Source organism: Apodemus sylvaticus, chromosome 16 (genome assembly GCF_947179515.1).
Source record: "Apodemus sylvaticus chromosome 16, mApoSyl1.1, whole genome shotgun sequence".
Taxonomy (NCBI): Eukaryota; Metazoa; Chordata; class Mammalia; order Rodentia; family Muridae; genus Apodemus; species Apodemus sylvaticus.
This window is the reverse complement of record NC_067487.1, coordinates 84,647,560-84,671,579: the sequence shown is the minus strand read 5'-3', so window position 1 is coordinate 84,671,579 and position 24,020 is coordinate 84,647,560. Positions and strand designations below refer to the sequence as shown.

The 24,020-nt window shown below is 34.6% G+C and overlaps 1 protein-coding gene across 1 annotated transcript in view; it reads left to right on the top strand.

Moving 5' to 3' along the window:
• Kiaa0825 (KIAA0825 ortholog) overlaps positions 1–24,020 on the top strand; it is a 465,970-nt gene that overhangs the window by 45,234 nt on the left and 396,716 nt on the right. Inside the window, exons 3-5 of the mRNA XM_052159485.1 lie at positions 5,288–5,419; positions 17,041–17,209; positions 20,003–20,672. Of these exons, the coding sequence (XP_052015445.1) occupies positions 5,289–5,419; positions 17,041–17,209; positions 20,003–20,672 (970 nt within the window). The 5' untranslated portion in view covers position 5,288. The remainder of the gene's footprint in view (positions 1–5,287; positions 5,420–17,040; positions 17,210–20,002; positions 20,673–24,020) is intronic.

The window sequence follows — 24,020 nt, the reverse complement described above, 5'->3', positions numbered from 1 at the left end:
GCCACATAGACTGAGTATGGTGAGAACCGGAGCATACGTTGTCATGTTTGTCGTACGAGTAGAAGCAAAAAATAGATTTCCCTGGTTTAGAATGGGAAAATACAGGGTTGGGAAATACAGATTTTTGGTTAAAAAATGGATATGAAATGAAAGGGAACCCAAAGAGGATTTTTTTTTTAATTATTTCTAAAAGGCAAAGGACCTTGAACATCTTTATAATCAGTTCAAAGGGACTTTTGATGAAATAAAACTAGTGATAATTCATGAATGTCCTGGAAATCATAAAAGAGTACTCAAATAAGTGGACCTTTTTCATCAAATTAATTCGATGCTAATTAATACCAGTATTAGTATTTTAATATTACCATTCTGAATGGCTAGATAATTAATGTTATAAATAATTTAGAAGAAAAATTCTGAATGGCCAGCTAATTAATGTTATTAATAATTTAAGTGAAATCCTAAACCCTTAGAACATATATGATTCTAAATTCTTTAGAAGTACTCATTTTGATACAAAGTATGTACTAAGTCCGTATCTCTATTATCTAATTACTTAAACAATATTCCTCTAAGATGTAATCGATATCTCAGAAGCTGATTTTTATTATTCCCAGTCATTTGTTATACAACTGCTTTTTAAAGGTGCCCCCTGACTTTTTTCATATTAATTCAGATATACTTTTATAAATTAATTTTACCATACTTAGAAAATTCATTATTCCTATAACACATAATACTATTTGTCCTAATCATTAGATATATGATTTTAAAATTAAGCGATGTCTGAGTAATTAGTAATGATAAAATTAAAATGCATTTTTATATTATTTTTGCTAACTATTCGTTTACGCCAGAAAGATCTGGGGTTGCATATTCAAGAGTATAAAGACCTTTAAAATAAAAATATTTTGTAAGAACATTGAAAGAATTCAGCAGTGTCTATTTTGGTGACTAAGTCATGTAAGTTAATTCTGTTTGTTTACAAAGCTGCAGTGAGTTTTTTGTTTGGACCTGTCAATTTCTCCTTCAATCATATTCCCCACCATGCCTGGCTGCTGCTGCTGCTGCTGCTGCTGCTGCTGCTGCTGCTTCTCCTTCTCCCCCTCCTCTTTCTTCTCCTCCTCCTTCTTTTCTTCCTCCTCATCCTCTTCTTTCTTTTCCTCCTCCTCTCCTTTTCCTCTTCCTCCTCTTCTTCCTCCTTTTCCTCTTCCTTTTTTCTGCCTTCTTTTCCTCCTATTCCTCCTTCTTCAACTCTGAAATATCTTATATGACTATAATATGTTAACTTGAATACTGCACCAGATTCATATTGACATTTTAGATCATATATAATTCTAAGTATTTCATTAGTTATGATCAAAGCACATAACAGTTTGTGAAGGGAAATCTAATATGTAGATAAGAATCAAGCAAGTTCTATTTTTACATTTGATAATATCTGTGTATATGCATATACATATGTGTGTATATATATATATATATATATATATATATGTTACCAACATATATATGTATGCAATAACTAATGAAAATAGGAGGTCATGAAATTGTAAAAGTAATGAGGTATATGGGAGACATTGGAGCAAGGATAAGGGAAAAGATCATGATGTAATTATATTATCAAAATGTAATTTCTTAAAATGAGAAAAGTTAAATAGAATAATGAGGTATTTGTTTTCTAATATAAAATTCCAATATATGATGCTCTCAGCCAACCATTTTACTGAGCAAGGGGTACCCAATGGAGAAGTTAGAAAAAGGACTGAAGGAGCTATCAACCAACCAGATACCCTAGAGTTTCCAGGGACTAAACCACCAACCAAAGAGTACTCATGTAGGAACCCACAATTCTAGCCACATGTGTAGCAGAGGATGTCTTTGTTGGGCATCAGTGGGAAGAGAGGCCCTTGGTCCTGTGAAGGCTTGTTGCCCCAGTGCAGGGGAATTGGGGGGGAGGCAGGAGTGGGTGGGTGGGGGAGCACCCTCATAGAAGCAGAAGGAGGGGGATGGGATAGGGAGTTTCTGGGGGGGTTGGAATCGGGAAAGGGGATAATACTTGAAATGTAAATAAAGAAAATATCCAATAAAATTTTTTTTAAAAAGAATAAAAAATAAAGTCTTTGAAGTGACGCAACAAATTATTGTCTACTTTAATCCTCTTTTAATGTTCTAAGTACCTAAAGATTAGAAATATCAACTCCCAGGGGTTAAGGAAAGGAAAGGAACTGTGAGAGTTCTGTAATTTCATGGGATATCTGATGTTTAAACACATTTTTTGTTTCATGTTTTTTTATTTTAAATTTGCTATTGTATAGTATAATAAAGGATATTTATGATAGTTCTAGGCTGCGGAAAGCTGTCAAATGGGAGTGGCAAAAAAGAAACAATTAGGAAATACATAATTATTTAAAAGTCTGAGCATACAGAGGATCTTTAGAGCAATGTTTCAGTCTTTAACGTAGTCTGAATCCCAAGGTCTTCACTTCTTGTGGACTTGTTCATGTTATGGATTTTCCTTTGCCTCATTTTTCATATCTTTAACCTGGGGATTATAATAATACTTACCCTTTGAGGTTATGTTAAAATTTAATAACTTCATCTATATGAAATACTTAGAACAATTCTTGACCCATACTTGAACTATATAAGTATAAGAATACTTTGTGAATAATTGGAAAATTAAAAAATTGCCACACCAAAATAAAAGCCTGTCCCAGGTTTAAGCCTTGTAACCTAGTCAATGTGAAGTCATAAGTCTACTTGTAGGAATTGTTCCTCTTAAACCACATGGACCCCGAAATGATGCACTGGTCAGTCAGCAGGCAAGGCTTGGTGGGTACCATGTCAGTGAAACAAAGCCGTCACTGAATGCTATGTGGGACCACCTTCTGATGGTGCTGCAGTCTTGCAAACACGTCTTTAGCATTTGTGTGCCTGGGGAATGGCATTTAAGATCTAAACCATTATTCTACTTAGTTTCTGTAAGAGGAGAACATTTTGTATACACAGTAGACTACAGTTTATAACACACAGCAGTTTCAAGTCTGAGCTGAAGCATTTCAGGGAGTGCTCATTTTTCTGGGTGTTATGATAGCTTGCATCATGTAAAGAGAACTGTAGTGTGTTCAAACCCACATTGTCAATGCAGCACAGCAGATGTTGCCAGTAAGATCCTGGATCCTTTACACATTTGGGTTTATGTTCCTGCTTGGTCACTTCATGTTCAGAATCCTTTTCCTGCTACCACCAGGTTTTCAAGACTCACTCCTTTCAGTTGTATGGCCTGAAGTTTAAGATGCTAGGATTTGAAAAAAACATTACATGGGGAAAGTATTGAAATTAACCAAAAGAACTGCCCTGACAGAAGGCAAGGTGGCAAAGCTTTATGATCTCCATCTGTTTATCAATGTTCAATCGTTGTGACAGAGTTCTTGGTTAGACAAGTTATAAGGAAAAGTTACTTTGGCCTATGGTTTTACAGGTTTTATTCTTTTAGCTGGCTCTGTTGATTTGGAGCCCAAGACAAGGCAGACCATCATGCTGGGTACCCTGTTAGTGAAGCAAAGCCATCCACTGGATAGGAATCTGGGAGGCAGTGGTAAAGGAATGTTGTAGCAGTGACTGTATTGCCTTTAGTTACATACTGACAATGACCTAGCTTCCTCCCGCTGTGTTTCCCCTAAGCATTCCACCACTGTACAGTGCTACTGCATTCTTGCAAACAAGTCTCTAGCATATGTGTGCCTGGGAAACGGCATTTAAGATCTAAACAGTAACATCATCCATGGTAAAGAGTTTCCTGGAGTGAGCTCCACTGTCAGGTAACAGCATTTCTTACCCAAATTGCTTCCAAGTTGTCATGTGACTAGTTTTCATCAGCGAAATCTGAGCAGATGTGATTGAATAATATTTTGAACAAAGTACTTAAGAAACCAATTTGTTGTTCTTTCCCCTTGCTTTTTCCACCACTTCTTCAGTTTCTTCTTTTAGATATGGGCCACTTCTTTGGAAATCTGCAGTGATATTCCCAATTAAAATAGTCCACATTTATCCCAGCTCTGTGACTTTTAACCTAACTCATGCTAATATTCACTTGACCTAAAACCCTTTGTCTTACAATGTAATCTTTTATGAAATATATATCTTTGTTTTAAAATTAAAGTTATTTTTCTTGCTAAAATGAAAATTCCTTAAGTGCAAGGACAATAATATATCCCAGCTACATTCCAATCCCTATCATATTACATATCACTCATCAAACATTTGATGAATGCATGTAGAATGAGTGAATGCTTAAAATGTTGATAGTTAGAACTTCTTTTTCCATACAATATATCCTAATTACAGTTTTCCTTACCCAACTCATTTCAGATCCTTTCCAACTTAACACCCATGCAGAACCACTCTTTGTCTCTAATTAGAAAGCAAGCAATCATCTAAAACAAATAAAAATAAGATAAAATAAAATGCAAAATCCAAATAGGACAAAACAAATACACAAACAAAGGAGCCAAAGGAAAAAACATAAGAAGCACATACAGATGCAGATCCACCCACATTTGTACACAGAAAAATCACATAAAAACACAAAACCAGAAACCACAATATATAAGCAAAAGGCATGTAAGTTTAAAAAATATATTGCCTAGACAAAGCATCATGAGGAGAAAAAAAAAACCACTCCAAAAAACAAACAAACAAACAAAACAATTTTATTTGGTTTGTGTTGATGACTGCTGGGCATGGAGGCTACTCTTAAGTCTGGTTTATATACCTAATGAGAATCTGTTGGAGCAAACTAGTTTTTCCTTTGTAAGTGGATTGATGCTAGGTAGGAGTGTGCCCGGAAAATTCTATTTGTTTTTCCACATAGAAGTAAGCCTACAATAGACAAAGCCTCTACAGGCTGTTGTACAGCTGCCAGGTCTGTGTGACCAGAACTGGAGCATGGTTGAAGCTCTGCAACCCTTCTTGCAAGTGCTTACTATAGCTGTGGTTTATTCTGCAGCTTCCTGTTATATTGAGAAAAACAATAGGATATTTAAGCTGTCTGTGGCCTGATGCATTTTTCAGCTTTCAAGCTATAGACAAATTTGAAAAATTATGCCATTTAAGTAATAAAACTTAATGAGTTGTATAATACCCTAATTCTAAAACTCCTCTATTTCATTGAGTCTGCAAATAGAAATCTTTGTTTTCCATACAGCACCGACTTGAGGGCGTGTGTACGTTCCTGCATCCTCTTCCTCAGTTTGTCATCACGTGTTTTTTTACTGTTTCACAGAATGGATGCATTACCGGAAGATTCCCATAATTCCTTTGACCTGCAGTGTCTGTTAAATTCATTTCCTGGAGATTTGGAGTTCAAGCAGATCTTCAGTGACATTGGAGAGCAGATGGAGCAAAATGCTGCAAGGTAACTGTTGTTTCTGTTCAAGTTAAGGTGCTGCCATCGTAACGCCTTCTGTTGTTTAAGTTAAGGTGTTTCCATGTTCTCTTCGCACAACCACTATCTAGTGTGGATTTAGGATCACCTCTTATATAGCCATATTTTTCTTACTACTAACTTCTCGAAAGACATTGATTAGACTCTATTCTCAAAATTGAAAACAATTATCTTCATTTAGACTTTACTCTTATGAACCTAAGCTTCTCATTTCTACTATATTTTCTGGCTATAAACCCCCAGAATTTATCTACTCCCCACACCCAAGCTTACAGATGTGTTCTACAATGCCCAATTTTGACATTTTTGCTGTAGTCTGAACACAGGTACTTTCTGATGCATTTCTTCAAGCACCTGATTACCTTTAAGAAGTCATAAAATATAACCACAACTAGGTGGATTCCAGTTATTACTTTGTTATTAATTCTTTTTTAAAGATTGCAGTATCACAGACTTTTCTGGGGTGAGGGTGGTAACAGTGTTTTGAGCAGTGTTTTTCTGTGTAGCTCTGGCTATCTACTCCCTCTGTAATCAGGCTGGATTTGAACTCAGATCTGCTTGCCTCTGCCTTTCAAGTGCTGAGATTAAAGGTTTGATCCACCATACCTGGCTCCAGATTTTCATTAGTACATTTTGAAATTAGAATTCTTGGCTTGTATGTTAAGGGCAAAAATTTAAATTTGAATCTAAAGTGTCAAAATAAAATGATGGCGTTAGGTCACAATTGATGAAAACAGAGACTAAAAATTATCAATTTTTTGGAGCATATACGCATCAGTAATCCCAGAAGTATGGAGGGACAGGCAAGAGAATAGCAGTAAGTCCAGGCTACATAGTGAGACCCTGACACAAAACAAGGTTAAAAATAAATACTTGCAATTGACTTTGAATACCAATGCTTTAAGAAAAAAGAAAGGAAGGAAATCTTTTCCCTCGATTTCAATGTGTAAAGTTAAACTTCTTATTTTTAATATGGTTTTGAACACATAAGTATATACTATTAAATATATATTTAATATAAAGTAACTATATAAGAATTTAATGTAATTGTGTTTATGTAACATTTGTGTTATATATTATTTGGTAAAGTTTCCAACCTAAAAAAAATTAAAAGAACATTAAATAAAATAGATTAACAAGTTATTTATGTAAATATCAGAGCTAGTTATATTTTTAATAGAAATATTTTTCCTTTGCTTAGGCCCCATTAAAACAAAGTAAGATACTGAATGATGTTTTTGTTATATATTACTTCATTACTAGCTAAATCTCTCTCTATTTAATTTCCTTCTCCCAGTTGATCAATAAAATCATATTTAAGAGTATCATAATGAGTCAATTTTTGCATTCATACATTATTATTTAGATCAAAGTTTGATGTTGATTTTACAAGAAAGTATAGTATGGAATACAGTTCTTACATTATAAACCTTTATTGCCCGTATATTAAAAATGAACCTATAGCCTCAAGTGACCATTGATCTTCACCAGGGATAAAAGAAGGGGGTAACTCTGTGTGCTGCATTCTACATTTAGAATCAAGTCTATTTTTCATCAAATTCAATTATGTTCTTATTTTACTCTAGAGAATAAACATAATAGTATAGAGTACATATATTTTCAAAAATAAAATACTGAATAATAACTATGATTCGCAAGAGTGTAAATCATTTATTTATGCACTCTTGTATTGCCTTCTAACAGAATAGCTTTTGGAAAATTGCATGGCATGAGAATCTGTTATGCTGTATTTGCACTTCAGTAGTGAATAACCGACCCTGGGCCTGTCATAGTTTAACAGTTGTGTTTGTCTCCTTATGGTGCACACTGAATGAGTAATGAGAATCTGTATGGTGTGGGGTTTCCACATTATTTTTAGAAGAAAAAAGACATTAGCAATTTTCTTTTAAATACAGTATTTTTTTCTTATACTTAAATTTTCCAAGCTGTATTTCTTACAGTGACCCTGACAGCTTAAGTGTGAGTTCCTTTTCCCTCTTCCTAATGTCATCACGTTTTATGAGCCAGATGGTTTTCCACCTTCCCACAGCAGTGATTCACCAGAATGAACCAGTGTGCCCTGGTCACTGACCTGTCGCCTGTCAGGAGAGCCAAGCGTTCTCTCTGGCCATTCTCACATGAAATTCTTCATTTCCACTCAAGCTAACCTGTGTGACTTGTGCTTTTGAGGAGAGAAATCAGAGGTAATGCGTTACTTACTTTAAATGCATAATACAAGTGATAACGAAAGTGTAAGTAACCCGTTGTGGATGAGTACTTTGGATTGTGCCCACAGTGAAATAAGAAAGTTGCATAAAGCCTTTGAAATGGTTTTTGAGCAGACTTCAACTTATTAGTTTAATAAGATATGGAGGTACAGAAGTTCTTTGGGGCTTATAGTATGTCATGTAATGGTTTCTGTCCCCCTGACACACATACTGTTTTATTTTAAAACATTATTTTATTCTATGTTCAAATTATAGACAACTTGTTTGTAGCTCATGGATTAAATTTTGTTGACACTGATGTAAATGTGTACTCTTTCCATCTTTGGAAATCACGACTGTTACCTGCAAAATTGTCATATGTCTTAGTCCAAGAGACAGGAGATATGATGGGACAAGGCTGTTATGAGTGATTGTTGTATGAATGCATCGAATAATTTAACATAAGATAGTAGAGATCCCATAAACTCACTTATATTCCACATAGCTAATATTTTTACTTATAAATTTTTCATTCAAGTTTCTGACGTTAGTTTACAGAGAAGTCTACAGAGAGGAAGTAACCAAAAGAAATCTTTAAATAGTCCACAAACTTTGGGCTTTTCATGAAAAAAGCCAGTAATCTGATAATGTGCACACACATGCAATTTGCATATTTTGTCACCATGACAAAATACATGATATAAAATCATTTTGAAGAATACTGTTATAATTCTGGCAGTAGTTTGTTAATAATATCAATAAGATAAAATTAGTATTTGCTTCTTGTTTTTAACTACATATGTTTGCAGTCTGGTTTGTATTTTATATTCTTTATGATAGAATCCCTGTCCCATGTCTCAGCCTTCTAAGCAAGACCAGGCTATAGGAAAAGAAAACAGAAAGGGCCAGGGCTTTGACTATCACTAAGTCTCATCAGACCTCCCAAAGCACTCTTCTCCTGACACAGATGCTAGGCCTAAACAACTCAGTCATCTAAACTTTCTCTGACCAAATTTATAGTTCCTGCTTTTTAATTTTGGCCAATTATCCTATGTTGCATACTGTGTGTGGGGAGTCAGGTGTGGGACCATGGAAGGGGCGGGGGGGGGGGGCTTGCTTAGGAAAGAAATGGTAAAAGTGATGATATTTTATTTTAATTTAAAAAGTATTAAAAATACACAATAAAAGTGAAATAAAATTTTCTTTGAGCTTTCTACATGACTACTATAGGATTTATGAAACTGAAAGTTGCAAAAGTATCCTAACATTTTGTACTAATTGATGTCACCCGCAAAATTTTCTCTGATGAGTTATCAGGTACATTAAATTATAACAATGAGTCAGTAAAAGTCAGTTTGGTACTATGGCTACTTAACAGAGATGCAGTAGTAGTAGGTTCTCCTTTAGAGCCTATGACCCCACAGGTTCTTAATCCCAATGATACTGAAGTTATGCGGTTTGTCTTAAGGAGAGTGGGCCTTTATCCTGACAGCAAGTTGGTTGGTTACTCTCATGACATCCATACCACTATTGTACCACACATCTTCCTTCTTCTTGAGCTTCATGTGGTCTGTGAGTTCTATCTTCGGTATTCCGAGCTTTTGGACTAATATCCATTTATCAGCGAGTGCATATCATGTGTGTTCTTTTGTGATTGGATTACCTCACTCAGTATGATGTTTTCTAGCTCCATCCATGTGCCTAAGAATTTCATGAAGTAATTGTTTTTAATAGCTGAGAAGTACTCCATTGTGTAAATGTACCACATTTTCTGTATCCATTCCTCTGTTGAGGAACATCTGGGTTCTTTCCAGCTTCTGGCTATTATGAATAAGGCTGCTATGAACATAGTGGAGCATGTGTCCTTATTACCTGTTGGAACATCTTCTGGGTATATAGCCAGGAGTGGTATAGCTGGGTCTTCAGGTAGTGCTATGTCCAATTTTCTGAGGAACCACCAAACTGATTTCCAGAGTGGTTTTACCAGCTTGCAATCCCACCAGCATTGGAGGAATGTTCCTCATTCTCTACATTCTCTCCAGCCTTTGCTGTCCCCTGAGTTTTTGATCTTGGCCATTCTGACTGGTGTGAGGTGGAATCTCAGGGTTGTTTTGATTTGTAGGTGTTTCTCAGCCATTTGGTATTCCTCAGTTGAGAATTTTGTGTTTAGCTCTGTACACCATTTTTTACTGGGGTTATTTGTTTCTCTGGAGTCTACCTTCTTGAATTCTTTGTATATATTTGATATTAGTCCTCTATCTGATGTAGGATTGGTAAAGATCTTTTCCCAATCTGTTGGGTTCCATTTTGTTGTATTGACAGTATCCTTTGCCTTATAGAAGCTTTGTAATTTAATGAGGTCTCATTTGTCAATTCTTGATCTTAGAGCATAAGCTATTGGTGTTCTGTTCAGGAAATTGTCCCCTGTGCCCATGTGCTCCAAGTTCTTCCCCACTTTCTCTTATATTAGATTCAGTATAACTGGTTTTATGTGGATATCCTTGATCCACTTGGACTTGAGCTTTGTACAGGGAGATAATAGTGGATCGATCTGCATCCTTTTACATGTTGACTGCCAGTTGATCCAGCACCATTTGTTGAAAATGATCTTTTTTTCCATTGGATGGTTTTAGCTCCTTTGTCAAAGATCAAGTGACCATAGATGTGAGGGTTCATTTCTGGGTCTTCAATTCTATCCTATTGATCTACCTGCCTGTCACTGTCCTAATACCATGCAGTTTTTATCACTATTGCTCTGTAGTATAGCTTGAGGTCAGGGATGGTGATTCTGCTAGAAGTTCTCTCATTGTTGAGAATAGTTATTGCTATCCTGGGTTTTTTGTTATTCCAGATGAATTTGAGAATTGCTCTTTCTAACTCTATGAAGAATTGAGTTGGAATTTTAATGGGAATCGCATTGAGTCTGTAGATTGCTTTAGTCAAGATAGCCATTTTTATTAAGCCTGTCAATCCATGAGCATGGAAGATCTTTCCATTTTCTGAGATCTTTTTCAATTTGTTTCTTCAGAGACTTGAAGTTGTTGTCATACAGATCTTTCACTTACTTGGTTAGAATCACACCAAGGTATTTTATATTATTTGTGATTATTGTGAAGGGTATCATTTTCCGAATTTCTTTCTCAGCCTCTTTATCCTTTGAGTATAGAAAGGCTATTGATTTGTTTGAGTTAATTTTATATCCATTTATTTGCTGAAGTTGTTTATCAGGTTTAGGAGTTCTCTGGTGAAATTTTTGGGGTTACTTAAGTATACTATCATATCATCTGCAAATAGTGATACTTTGACTTCTTCCTTTCCAGTTTGAATCTCATTGACCTCCTTTTATTGTCTATTTGCTTTGGCTAGGACTTTGAGTACTATACTGAGCACTGGTAAGTCAGAATGGACAGCCTTGTGTAGTCCCTGATTTCAGTGGGAATGCGTCAAGTTTCTGTTTAGTTTGATATTGGCTACTGGTTTGCAGTATATTGCTTTTACTATGCTTAGGTATGGATCTTGAATTCTTGATCTTTCCAAGACTTTATCATGAAGGGGTCTTGCATTTTGTCAAATGCTTTTTAAGCATCTAATGAAATGATCATGTGTTTTTTTTCCTTTGAATTTGTTTATATAGTAGATTACATTGATGGGTTTCCTTATATTGAACCATCCTTGCATCCCTGGGATGAAGCCTACTTGATCATGGTGAATGATCATTTTGATGTATTCTTGCATTTTGTTGGCAAGAATTTTATTGAGTAATTTTACATTGATATTCATAAGGGAAATTGGTCTAAAGTTCTCTTTCTTTGTTGGGCCTTTGTGTGGTTTAGGTATCAGAGTAATTGTGGCTTCATAAAATGAATTGGGTAGTATTCCTTCTCTTTCTATTTTTTGGAATAGTTTGAAAAGTATTGGAATTAGGTCTTCTTTGAAGGTCAAATAGAACTCTGTATTGAATCCATCTAGTCCTTGGCACTTTTTGGTTGGGAGACTATTAATGACTACATCTATTTCTATAGGGGTTATGGGATTGTTTAGGTCATTTATCTGATCCTGATTTAACTTTGGTACCTGGTGCCTGTCTAGAAATTGTCCATTTCATCTATATTTTTCCACTTTTGTTGTGATCTGATGATTTTTTGGATTTCCTCAGTTTCTGTTGCTATGTCTTCCTTTTCTTTTTTCTTTTTCCTTTTCTTTTTTTTTATTGAAAAAGTATAAACATTCTATGATAAAATTAAAGATTTACATGAAAAATATTTCTGATAAAATTGATGAAATATATAGAAAAACACATTAAAATTAAAATTTAATGGAAAATTAAAGAGTATAAAGGTAGACATAAAAACATTGCTAAATTAAAAAGGAAGTAGAGACATTTTCAGATAGAATTGAAGATTTGTGTGGAAAATATTTCTAATAAAATTGTAAAAAATATAGAACAACATGTCAAAATAGAAGATTATCATGGAAAATCATACAGAAAAAATGGTAGACATAAAAATATTTCTCAGCTGATTGAAAATAGAATTGTAAACATTTTCTGATAAAATTGAAAATTTGCATAGAAAATATTTCTGATAAAATTGAAGAAATATATAGAAAAACATTAATATTGACTATTTAATGGAAAATTATACAGATAAAATGGTAGGCATAAATATATTTCTAAGTTGATTGAAAGTGGAATTATAAACATTGATAAAACAAGATTTACATGGAACATATTTCTGATAAAATTGAAGAAATATATAGAAAAACATGTTAAAATTGAAGATTATCATGGAAAATAATACATAGAAAATGGTAGACATTAAAACATTACTACATTAATTGAAAGAAGACCTATAAACATTTTCTGATAAAATTGAAGATTTACATGAAAAATAATTATTCTAAGTCTTTTTATTGTGGAATTGAGTCCATTGATATTAAGAGATATTGAGGAATAGTGATTGCTGCTTCCTCTCATTTTTGATGTTATTTTTATGTTTGTGTGGTTACATTCTTCTGGGTTTGTTGGAAGATTACTTTCTTGCTTTTTCTAAGGTATAGTTTCCTTCCTTGTGTTGGAGTTTTCCATCTATTATCCTTTGTAGGAATGGATTTGAGGGAATACATTGTGTAAATTTGGTTTTATCATGCTATATCTTGGTTTTTCCATCTATGGTGATTGAGAGTTTTGCTGGGTATAGTAGTCCATGCTGGCATTTTTGTTCTCTTAGGGTCTGTATGACGTCTGCCCAGGATATTCTAGTTTTCATCGTCTCTGGTGAGAAGTCTGGTGTGATTCTGATAGGTCTGCCTTTATAAGTTACTTGCCCTTTTCCCCTTACTGCTTCTAATATTCTTTCTTTGTTTAGTGCATTTGGTGTTTTGATTATTATGTGCCGGGAGTACTCTGTCTTCTTGTTCAGTCTGTTTGGTGTTCTTTAGGCTTCTTGTATGTTCATGGACATCTCTTTCTTTAGGTTAGGGAAGTTTTCGTCTATTATTTTGTTGAAGACATTTACTAGCCCTTCAAATTGGAAATCTTTATTCTCTTCTATATCTATAATCCTTAGGTTTGTTCTTCTCATTGTGTCTTGGATTTCCTAGATGTTTTGGGTTACAATCTTTTTGCATTTTGCATTTTCTTTGACTGTTGTGTCAATGTTTTCTATGGTATCTTCTGCACCCGAGATTCTCTCTTCTATCTCTGGTATTCTGTTGTTGATGCTTGCTTTTATGACTCCTGATCTCTTTTCTAGGTTTTCTAACTCTAGTGTTGTTTCCCTTTGTGATTTTTATTTTACACACAAGAACATGCAGTGTTCTTGCAGAGGACCTTGTTTTGTCCTTAGCACATATCAAATTACCCACACTATAACTCTTGTTCTGTCTTAGTTTGGGTTTTACTGCTGAACAGACACCATGACCAAGGCAAGTCTTATAAGGATAGCATTTAATTGGTGATGGCTTACAGTTTCAGAAGTTCAGTCCATTATCATCAAGGTAGGAGCATGGCACTGTGCAGGCAGGCATGGTGTAGGAGGAGCACACAGGTCTAAGTCTTCATCTGAAGGCTGCTTGCAGAACAATGGCTCCTAGTCAGCTAAGTCTTAAATCCCATGCCTACTCCAACAAGGCCATACCTCCTAATAGCACCACACCATGGACCAAACTTATATAAACCATCACAAGTTCTAAGACATCTGTTGTCTTCTTCTATCTTCTACTGACTTGCACATGTACATTGTGCACAAAGTCATATAGTCCTACATATAACATATTAACATATAACAAACATTTTAAAAAGCATTTTGGAATTCCATCATTAAAATGGTTCATAAATAAATTTATGAAATTCTGTTGTTGATACTTGCTTCTATGACTCCTGATCTCTTTCCTAGGTTTTCTAACTCCAGGGTTGTCTCCCTTTGTGATTTTTTTTTTTTTACACACAAGAGTATGCAGTGTTCTTGCATGTACTTGTATACATTAATAACATGGACGATTATATCATTGGAATTAAAGCACAAGTTTCAGATTTATTAACAAAATGTTGAAAAGTCTTGATAAAGTGGCAACAGCGTGTCTTGTTTTACATCAAATGACTTAAGTTCTATGTATAGAACCCATAGTGGAAAGAGATTCCTAAATATTGTCCTTGACCTTTACATGTGCAATCTTTGCATGTGTACTGTGACACTTATGTACTGGCATAGACACACATACACACACCACATAATAATAAATAAACTGATAAAAAAGAAATGTTGAAGCATATGAAGATGGATGGTAGGTACACTGTATAAATACTTCCCCAGTATCCATTTTGAAGTGTAAGTTGGTATCAATGCAGCCAGTCCCTATACTGCTCCCCAGCTTGTCTCCTCTCTTCCTTTCCCTGCCAGAGAGAATGGTGGCGACCATTCCAGTACATTTCCCCACATATCCAGTCCCCATGTTTGGACCCCCAACACAATATGGCATTGTATGAAACACTTTCAAATTGTTGCATGCACATTGCCATCCCTTTCATACGTTTCTCCTACTCAGGATCATGTTTATTACATTTTTTCATATTGGTAAGTGGAACTCTACTTTAAAGTTATGACCCATTCCTCACTCAATCATCCTATAGTCGACATTTTTATTTTTCTCGTGACATTAATATTACAAAAATATCAGTTTATTTATGGACGCAAGTCAAATATTTTTAATACTCTTTAATTTTGTTGTAATGTTTGAGTTCTAGCAATCAATGTGCTTATTGTATGAGTACTGAATTATGTTGGCAGTGTTATTAAAACAGACTATGCTACTAAAGGAAATTTGACCTAACCTGTATTTAGAAAATATTTATTTCAAAATAACAACATCGTTATTTAAGAAAACTTAGGCTAATATCTATTGGAACCTACCTATTACTGTGCATACTTGCAGGTATTTGAAATACAGTCTTTTAAAATACTACTACCTTTAACGAGTTTACAGTTAATTCTTTTTTGTCTAAATTTGAACTAATTTAAAGATGATCTTTTAAGTTATGTAATAGAGTGACATCTTAAATCTTGAAAATAACGTTTTATATAATAAATTGACATGAAATCAAATAATTAATTTTTTGAAATAAGATGCATGGTCTGTGAATGAGAGATTGACAGGATATTTTACAGGTGGATGAAAGCAAAATCACATAGGAGGAAGTGCATCTTTAGTTCCCTGCCCCAAGGGAGGTTCTTTGAAATGCTACTGCATAATCCCTTTATCAGTGTTTGGACAAATTATCAAAATATTCAGCAATCTGGAGGCTTTACTCTGCTTAGAAAGCAGTTCCTGACCTCATCCCAGGCTCAGATGGTGGAGATAAGCTGAGAGGCAGTGTGCTGACAGAAGCAGGGCAGCTGCAGGGTCTCCAGTAGACTGCTGGACGCTGGCCCACTCACTGAGCGCAGCGTGTGAGGGCACCAGAGTGAGAGCCAGCTTCTGGTGAGGAGTGTCCAGTGCTGGAGTGTGTGCCTCCAGCATCATGGTTCCCAGTCTACAGAATGGCTCAGGGCAGGGACAACAGGCATGCCATCTCTTGTCTGACCTAGAATTGGTATTTAGGAGGAAGACCATTCCACCAGGAAAGTCAGGCTGGGGCCAGAGTGCTATTGTTTTTTTGTTGTTGTTGTTTTGTTGTTTTGTTTTTTATGTTCTTTGTTATCATGAAAGGACTCTTAGAATTTCAGAATTTTATTTTTTCAAGGTGACTTCATTTAAATTTACTCATGTCCAGAAGTCTTCTGAAAGGCTTTGCTCTGTTTTTTACCATGTGTTTTTATGGGCAAACTGCACCTCATAAACTTCAGAGACTTTAAGATAGGTTTTAATAAACAGAGCTTGGCTTTTAAACCCTACATGGTTCTATCATGGGGAAACTGTAATTAATGAGAATTGTGCTTTCAAAACAGTAACATTGTCTTTTCCTAACTATTTTTCCTTGATTGTATTAAATGAAAATTGAACATTTGTCAGATTTGGGTCAATTCAATGTTAAATACATCTGTTTCTATAATCATTCATATTGTAGATATGCCACTATCATGAGGTAATCATATGTCATATCCATGTGGCATCACATGGCACCCTACCTAACCTTACCATTTTGCCCCATAGAACATTTATAATAATAAATGCAAAGAATATTATGTAGAAATTATAATTTTTAAAAACATTTTTGGAAATAAGGCAGCTCATCTTTGTGCTATAGAAACACTTAGAAATTAAATAAAGATAAGATTTAAACTTTATCTAATCACCACACATGTATCATTACTATTAACATTTATTTTATTTTCTTCAAGCCTTTTTATGTGTATTTTTAAATGTACTTTAGCTCTAGAATAATGGATGTCACAGAAATATTTAGCTGTATATGACCTTATAAATTATATGCACTTTGTGACTATTTCTTGACTTTTTACTTTTCCATTGATTGAAGTTTTCCACATGTCGTATTTGCCTTCTATGATAGAATATTTGGTTCTGATTTTCATATATCAAGTGTTTGCTCTGTTTTGTATTTGCTATCCAGAGTTCCATTATAGACTATGTCTTTGCCTCAGTTATATTTTAATGCAAGGGAACTTCTGTTGCATCTCAAAGTATATAGTTAATATTTCTCCAACTGAAGTATTTCTATAAACATTTTGAACTCTTTTTTCCAACTATAAAGTAAAATGAATAACACATTTCTTGCTACCTTAATATCATATGAGTGTAATATGAGGTTATAGCTTTAGATTATATACAATCACATAACATGTAAACATTTTAGAACCTATAATATTGTGAGATGGCCTTGCATACATTCTACAAAAGTAATTATTTTCTTTTTTTTTTTTTTTGTAGTATAGAACACTGCATTGAAGAAATACAGTCCGAAGTGAAAAAGCTCTGTCCAGATGTGCAGCTGCAGACAACAAGTGACTGCTTCAAATGGCTGACTAGCTATAATTATAATTTATCTAAGTCACCATCCATTCCCCATGGAGATTTGATAAACTTCCTCAAAACAATGGTAAAATTACTTGTTTTATGGTAGAGTAGGGAGCAGGGAACACAACTGGATGAATATTTATTGTGTTGGTAACATCAGCATGTTCTAGGTAGGGGCTTTGGTTTTTGCTGTGTTTTTATGTTATTTGTGTTGATCCTCTTTCTTTCCCTATCGAATCCTTTGACATATTTTAAAAATTATTTTTGCACCAAAGTATGGAAATAAAAGTTAAATATTCTTCCTTATACTGTGATGTGCAACATAATGACGTGCTCTGCACTGTGCCCACTGACTTGCTGTGCACTGCGCCCACTGATGTGCTCTGCATGTTTGTTTGCTTTGGTTTCAGTTGAACCAGAAATATACACAAGACCACTATTGATGGAGTTCTTTCTTGTTGGACACCTACCTGTGAGAATTTTTTTGTTAACTCTCAACAAAAGTAGTTATTATTATATCATCATCTGTGGGATGCCTAGGTTACAAAAACAGGTTCCCGTAGAAACAGCATAATTTTTAAGAAGCAGAATTTCTATGGCTATGGTTTTAATTTAATTTAGTAGGGAGAAAAGGACTGTTTTTGTCTTAACATCAAAAACATTGACCAAGGCAGATGTGGAAAATATCTCGGGATTGTAGATGGTTTAGGATGACAGAATTAGATGAAAATAGTTTTTGTCAGTTGTTTTTACAGTTGTCTCTTTCATGCTTATGAAGTAATACAAAGAGGGCAAAGAGAGACTTATGCCCTAAAGCCTTAACCTTTTAAAAAATCCTTCTTACCCTTTATCTATTGATAAATATGGAGTAAATATGGATTACAGTTTACAGAAATTAAGTTCTCTTAATTTCTATTAGGATCTGTGTGTATTGGATTTCACTAATGTTCAGGCTATAGGGTGTTCTCATTTAATTAAAAGCAAAAGCTTTCAATTATCTTTTAATCTGTCATATAGAAGTCATTTTCTGCAAGGCAAAGGTCAAGTTTGTTTTTTTCAAACTCATTTGTCTTCTGCAAGACCTTGAGGTCTTCATCTTCACCATGTCGTTGTTGTCCTTGTCTTCATTGTTGTTGTTGTTGTTGTTTTTGTTATTTTGTCTTTTTACATAATTGTGTGAGGAAGTAATTTTTTGAGGAAATAACCATGTTATCACAATAGATTCAAATTAAAATCACCTTATCAAGTTTTTACATGCTGCTAGTATCAGTCTTGATGGCATCTTTATATATCTGTTTTTTACAAAAAATATTAATTAAGAAACTGTTTCTTAATATGATACTTGTACTGAGGTTATTTTCAAAATTTAAGTATTCATCCAAAACATGTGTTTTAAAACTCAGTAGACTATTATCCTTTGATTGATCAAATATTTACACCTATTAGCTGGTTTAGAGAAACATAAACCTAAGATGCTAATATAACACAAGTGATACATCTAATTGCCTTAGTGCTTCTGGGTCCTGGACTCTCTGATAACATTTTTTCCCCTAGAAATTTGTAAAGAACTATATAGTACAAGAGATGAGAGAGAGAGAGACAAAGAGGATGAAACCAAGCATATGCTAAGCCCCTCACTCAAAAACTCATATGCTGTTTGAAAAGTAATTCTCTTGTGTACCACGTCAGATATCCTTATCCTCCTTATCCAGAAAGCAGGTGTTAGGGTTCTCAGGTATCAGTGCCGCAGAGTTTTCATTACGAATAAACCAGAGAATATATGAAAAAGTTATTTATATAATAAAACATCTATTTGCTATAATATTTGCTTGATACATGTGCACTGCAGTACTTAGAGTGACTGTGACTCAATTCCAGGAATTTGTCTAGCTGTTCAATTCTGAATTACACATAATACCTGTGATATTTTCTCCAATAAGAAATTTCAAAGCCAAACTAATTTTTATTACACTTGAGCCTGGCTTCCATTTCTTTTCTAATCAGCTTGTTTCTACTTAGAGAATATGAACTAATTTCAGTATTGGCTGGAAATGGATATAATTAAGAAAGTCATTGTGTATGGAGAATGTGTGTGCAATTCAGAGTACAAGAAGAAAGTAATTTTTTTGCTCCTTTATTATTCCTAATTTTACCACCATTGTTTACTACCATCATGAAAGACTAAAGGAATAATTACCTATCACCTTTTAGAGAGCTTTTCTGAAAACTTCTTTATCCTATTTTGAGTTAGTTATTTCTTTGGAGTGAACAGAAATATTTTCAGGTTAAGTTTTAAAGTAAAGTCTTTCTTAACTTGGTTCTTAGCAATGAATTTAAATGAAGGTTCAAATCTTTGAGTGTATTAACTTTATTTCTCAAGATGGCAGCTATTAGGAACCCTTAGGCATCTACTGTATTTAATGATTTCATTTCTAGAATTATCTTAAAGATTGCATTGGGTGGGAGTTGTAGTAAGTATATTCACTCAGGAATGAAAACGTATCTTTCAGGTATTAGATCATGATCTTGAATTTATTTTGTCTTAGCAACTCATGTTAATCAATGTTGTTCTTCAGGTCTGTAGTTAGAGATGTTCAGCTTCCGCTTCGCCACAGCTCAGAGTAGAGGGAAGTGTGGGGCTGAAAGGTGCATGCACATCAATGTACCTGAGCAACTTTACAGCCGCCTGCAGTCTACAGGAGGTGACACATTGTTCACTGTCAGCACTCATTAAGTCTCAGGGCAAGAAAATAAGATCTTGAGGAGTTTAGGATATTCATTCTAAATTTTAATCAATTATAAAATTGTGTGTGGAAATTATTTTTGTTATTCTTAGATTTATTCACATTTCAATATTGTAATTTACTTTTATCAGCAAGATTTATTGAATAATGAAGAAAACCATGAAGAAATGATTCTGGATTTGCTCTGGGACCTCTCCTGTCAAAGCAGCATCTCATTCCTGCCCTCTCTGGGTGGGGCAACCTTCTGTCACCTCTCCAGGACGTCTATACATTCTGTTGAAGATTTCTCCTCTGTTGATGTAAAGTCCATTTGGGATGATGTAAGACTACATCTTCGACGATTCTTAGTGAACAGGTTAGAAAGATATAATGAGATAAACAATTCACAGCAAAAAATTGAATTGAAAAATCAATGTCTGAAGCAATTCCTCCTGCTCTACTCAGAATCAGAAGTGCTTGTCAAGTACCAAAGCGTCCAGAAGAGACTGCTGGATGCATTTCTGCAAGACTCCCTTCCTTCCTGCAATGGAGAATCAGATTTAGAAAGAATTGCGTGTGGATACCAAAGTACAATGCTCACGTTATATTCAATGATAAAAGAGGATTTTAATGTACTATGTGAAATTTTGGCTCCATTATCGGTGGTGCAATTCATTAATGAAACTTACCTGGATACAATTACAGAAGAAATGACAAAAATTCTTGAAAATTTTTGTGAGCTGCAGTTCAAAGAAAATGCTGTTCCTGTGGTTAGAAGGAACCAGAGCGTCAGCACGCACAGAGGAGCGGTGCGCGCCTCGGGTCAGTGACACCTCCATTTCTGTTTGATGCCCTTCAGCGCCTTGGGTCAGTGACACCTCCATTTCTGTTTGATCCCCTTCAGCGCCTTGGGTAGTGACACCTCCATTTCTGTTTGATTCCCCTCAGCCCCTCACATCCTTAACTTTCAGGGTTTTCTGTCATTGAAAAAAATGGTTAAATTCCATTGCAAAATAAACCGTAGAGTAATTGGGCTGAAAGAGCTCTCTGCTCATGTGTTCCTTTGTCTTTCAGTGTAGTCATGGAAGGCTTTCCTCTCTTGTTAACGTGTTAGGGGTACTGAAAATGTAAGCCAAATAAAGTTTTATTTTTCTAGAATGCAAACAAATGAAAAGTATTAGCTAAAAGAAACTCATATATGGGTGTGTACAACTTTAAATATGTGCAAATATTTGTGCAACCAAAGAGCATGGATTTTATTGTATTATATCATGCAAACCTAAAACATTATTACTTGAGTTGTTCAAAGTTGGCTAACATTTACACTGACTAAAAATTACATCTAAAGTTACATTTAGCCAGCCAATAATAATAAATAGAAATTATAAATATTAGCCACACAATCTTTATTCATTGCTTAGGAGGTATAGCATTTTTTGAATCATTTAAAAAATCTTCTCTATTTTATATGATAGCATATACAATAAAATAAACTTAAAATTCTTAATTTTATTTAAAATATGCAACAGTATAATATTTCTTGTTGTGGTTTTAGTTTTCTACCACTGGAAAAAAATCAAATAAAAACTAAGAAATATTTATTTTTCTTGAATTGAACTATATTATTTAAGTATTATTCAAGTATTGAGTATTTATCTCTTGATAAATTATTATATATTGTTGAATTTATGATCATTATTATTTTCTATATCACTATACATTTTGCTTATTTTTCTTAATAAAATACCAGAAGATCAAAATTAATGTGATAAATGAATTTTTAAATAAGTTAATATTCTCCCAAAATTTTAGTCTTTTCTATGGGCCGCAACTCACACAGTATAGCAGATAAGTCAGTCAGTTTCTGGGATAACAGTGAGGTTATGGTCATCTGACTCTCATGCATTGTGAGTTTGTCCCAAGAAAACTTGCATTTTCATTGTTAGCACAGTTTTGAAATGCATTTCATGCCTATGCTTCCTTTCTAAAAAAAAATTTTTTTCAGAATCCTGCCTATTTATAAAGTGTTTTGTGTAGAAAAGTTTTGTCTTGGCTAAATACAGTTTATAATGGAAGATAAGAGCCTCCAACTGAATATATATAAATATAATATATATATAATATATACATATATTATATATATATAAATTAATGAGCCTTAGAATGATTTAGAGGCAAAGTATATAAGCCTATCCTAATGTTAGAGGTGGAAATATTTTCCACGAGCCTAATTGCTCTGAGTCTTCTCAATAAGTGTTACCTGAAGTTTTGTATAAATCACTTTTAAATGAGTGTTCTCCTTATAGTAGTCAATATGCTAAGGAGAACCTATTCTCTCTCTCTCTCTCTCTTTTTTTTGTTGTTGTTTCGTTGTTTTGTTTTTTGTTTTTTTGTTTTTTTTTGTTTTTTTTCTTTTGTTTTTTTCAAGACAGGGTTTCTCTGTGTAGCCCTGGCTGTCCTGGAACTCACTTTGTAGACCAGGCTGGCCTTGAACTCAGAAATCCGCCTGCCTCTGCCTCCACCTCCCAAGTGCTGGGATTAAAGGCATGCACCACCACGCCCGACTGAACCTCTTCTCTCTTATCCCAATTATGTATACAAAAGTAAAACCTTAGATTAACTCACCCTGTGTTATTTGTGCACAGTTAGGATTTATAATCACACTGAGTCCTCATGTTTTGGGGTGCTGCTTTTGTTTTTGTATAACATCTTTTTTCAACCAGCATGCTATCAAACTGTGAATCAAAGTATAGAATTAAGTGTTCTATCAATACTAGGCATTTCAAACTATCTTGGTCAAGTGAAAACCATTTAGTTCTGCTTTATTGACTGCATGTCAAACGATTCATTTAGCAGACACCATATTGAGGATTCTGAGGCAGACACTGAACTGGTAAGAAAAGCAAAGTAGTCCTAGGTGCCACATGAGAAGCAGTTCGTAGCCCAGCGTACCAATCACGGGTTTGTGTCGACTCAGAGCAAATCCGTCTTGGCCCAATTACCGAAATTTGTGTATTAACAAATTATAACTTTGAGAATAGCAATGATAATTTATATTCCCTTTGGAATAAAATCTGGATTGGCTGAGTGGGAAACTATTATCTTTAATATAATTATATAGCTTTATGGTCTTTGAGTCATTGCTGTCTTACTCAACAGTATAGAAAGATCATTTCTTAAGTTAAAATGTATTGGTTCAAATAGGCATTTGTAGTGTCCTAATCCTTCTAACCACCTGACAGGGCACATGCCATTAGCATCTCCATTATACAGTGGGGAGAAAGTGAATTGAGACATTAAGCAGTATCCTCCTTGAGGCTCACAACGTGAATTTAGGATTCAAATTAGTATCTGTCTGACTCTAGATCCTTCTTGTGACCACTCTTCTGACCAAACCCATTGAAGATCATATCTCTGAAGTTTCTGTGTGCTCCTTGTGGTCATTGTGGGCACTGCTGTACTCAACAGTCTGGTCCTCCTGAGTTATTCATTGCCTCTGATTTTATGTTGACCATAGACATTCCTCCCACAGTATCTATGATGTTTTTTTTTTTCTTTCTGTTTTTTTGGCATCAACAAAAATGGTTATTGTTTGTCATGATGTATAGGACTGCATAATACTTTATTCAGGTGAGTTCATTTAATCTTTTAAACAGTTCTTCATATTTTATATGGAGAAACAGACTTGGTGAGGTAATAGTCCCAGAGCTACATAGAAAGGAGCCTCCCAAATTCTCTTTCTTTCTTTCTTTTTTTTTTTTTTTATTGAATATTTTCTTCATTTACATTGCCAATGGTAAAACCTTTCCCGGTCTCCCCCCTCCCCAAAGTCCCACATCCCCTCCTCCCACCCCCTGCCTCCACATATATGCGTCTCCACGCAACACACTCCTATCTCCCCCCCTTGGTTTCCCTTTCTTGGGGCCTCTATTGAGCCTTTACCTGACCAAGGATCACTCCTCACACTGATGCACAACATGGCCTTCTACTGCCACATTTTTTTTTCTTTTTTTCTTTTTTTTTCCTTAGAATTTTTTTTATTCGATATATTTTTTATTTACATTTCAAATGATTTCCCATTTTCTAGCCCCCCACTCCCCGAAAGTCCCATAACTCCTGGGCATATACCCAGAGGATTCCCCAGCATGTAATAAGGATACATGCTCTACT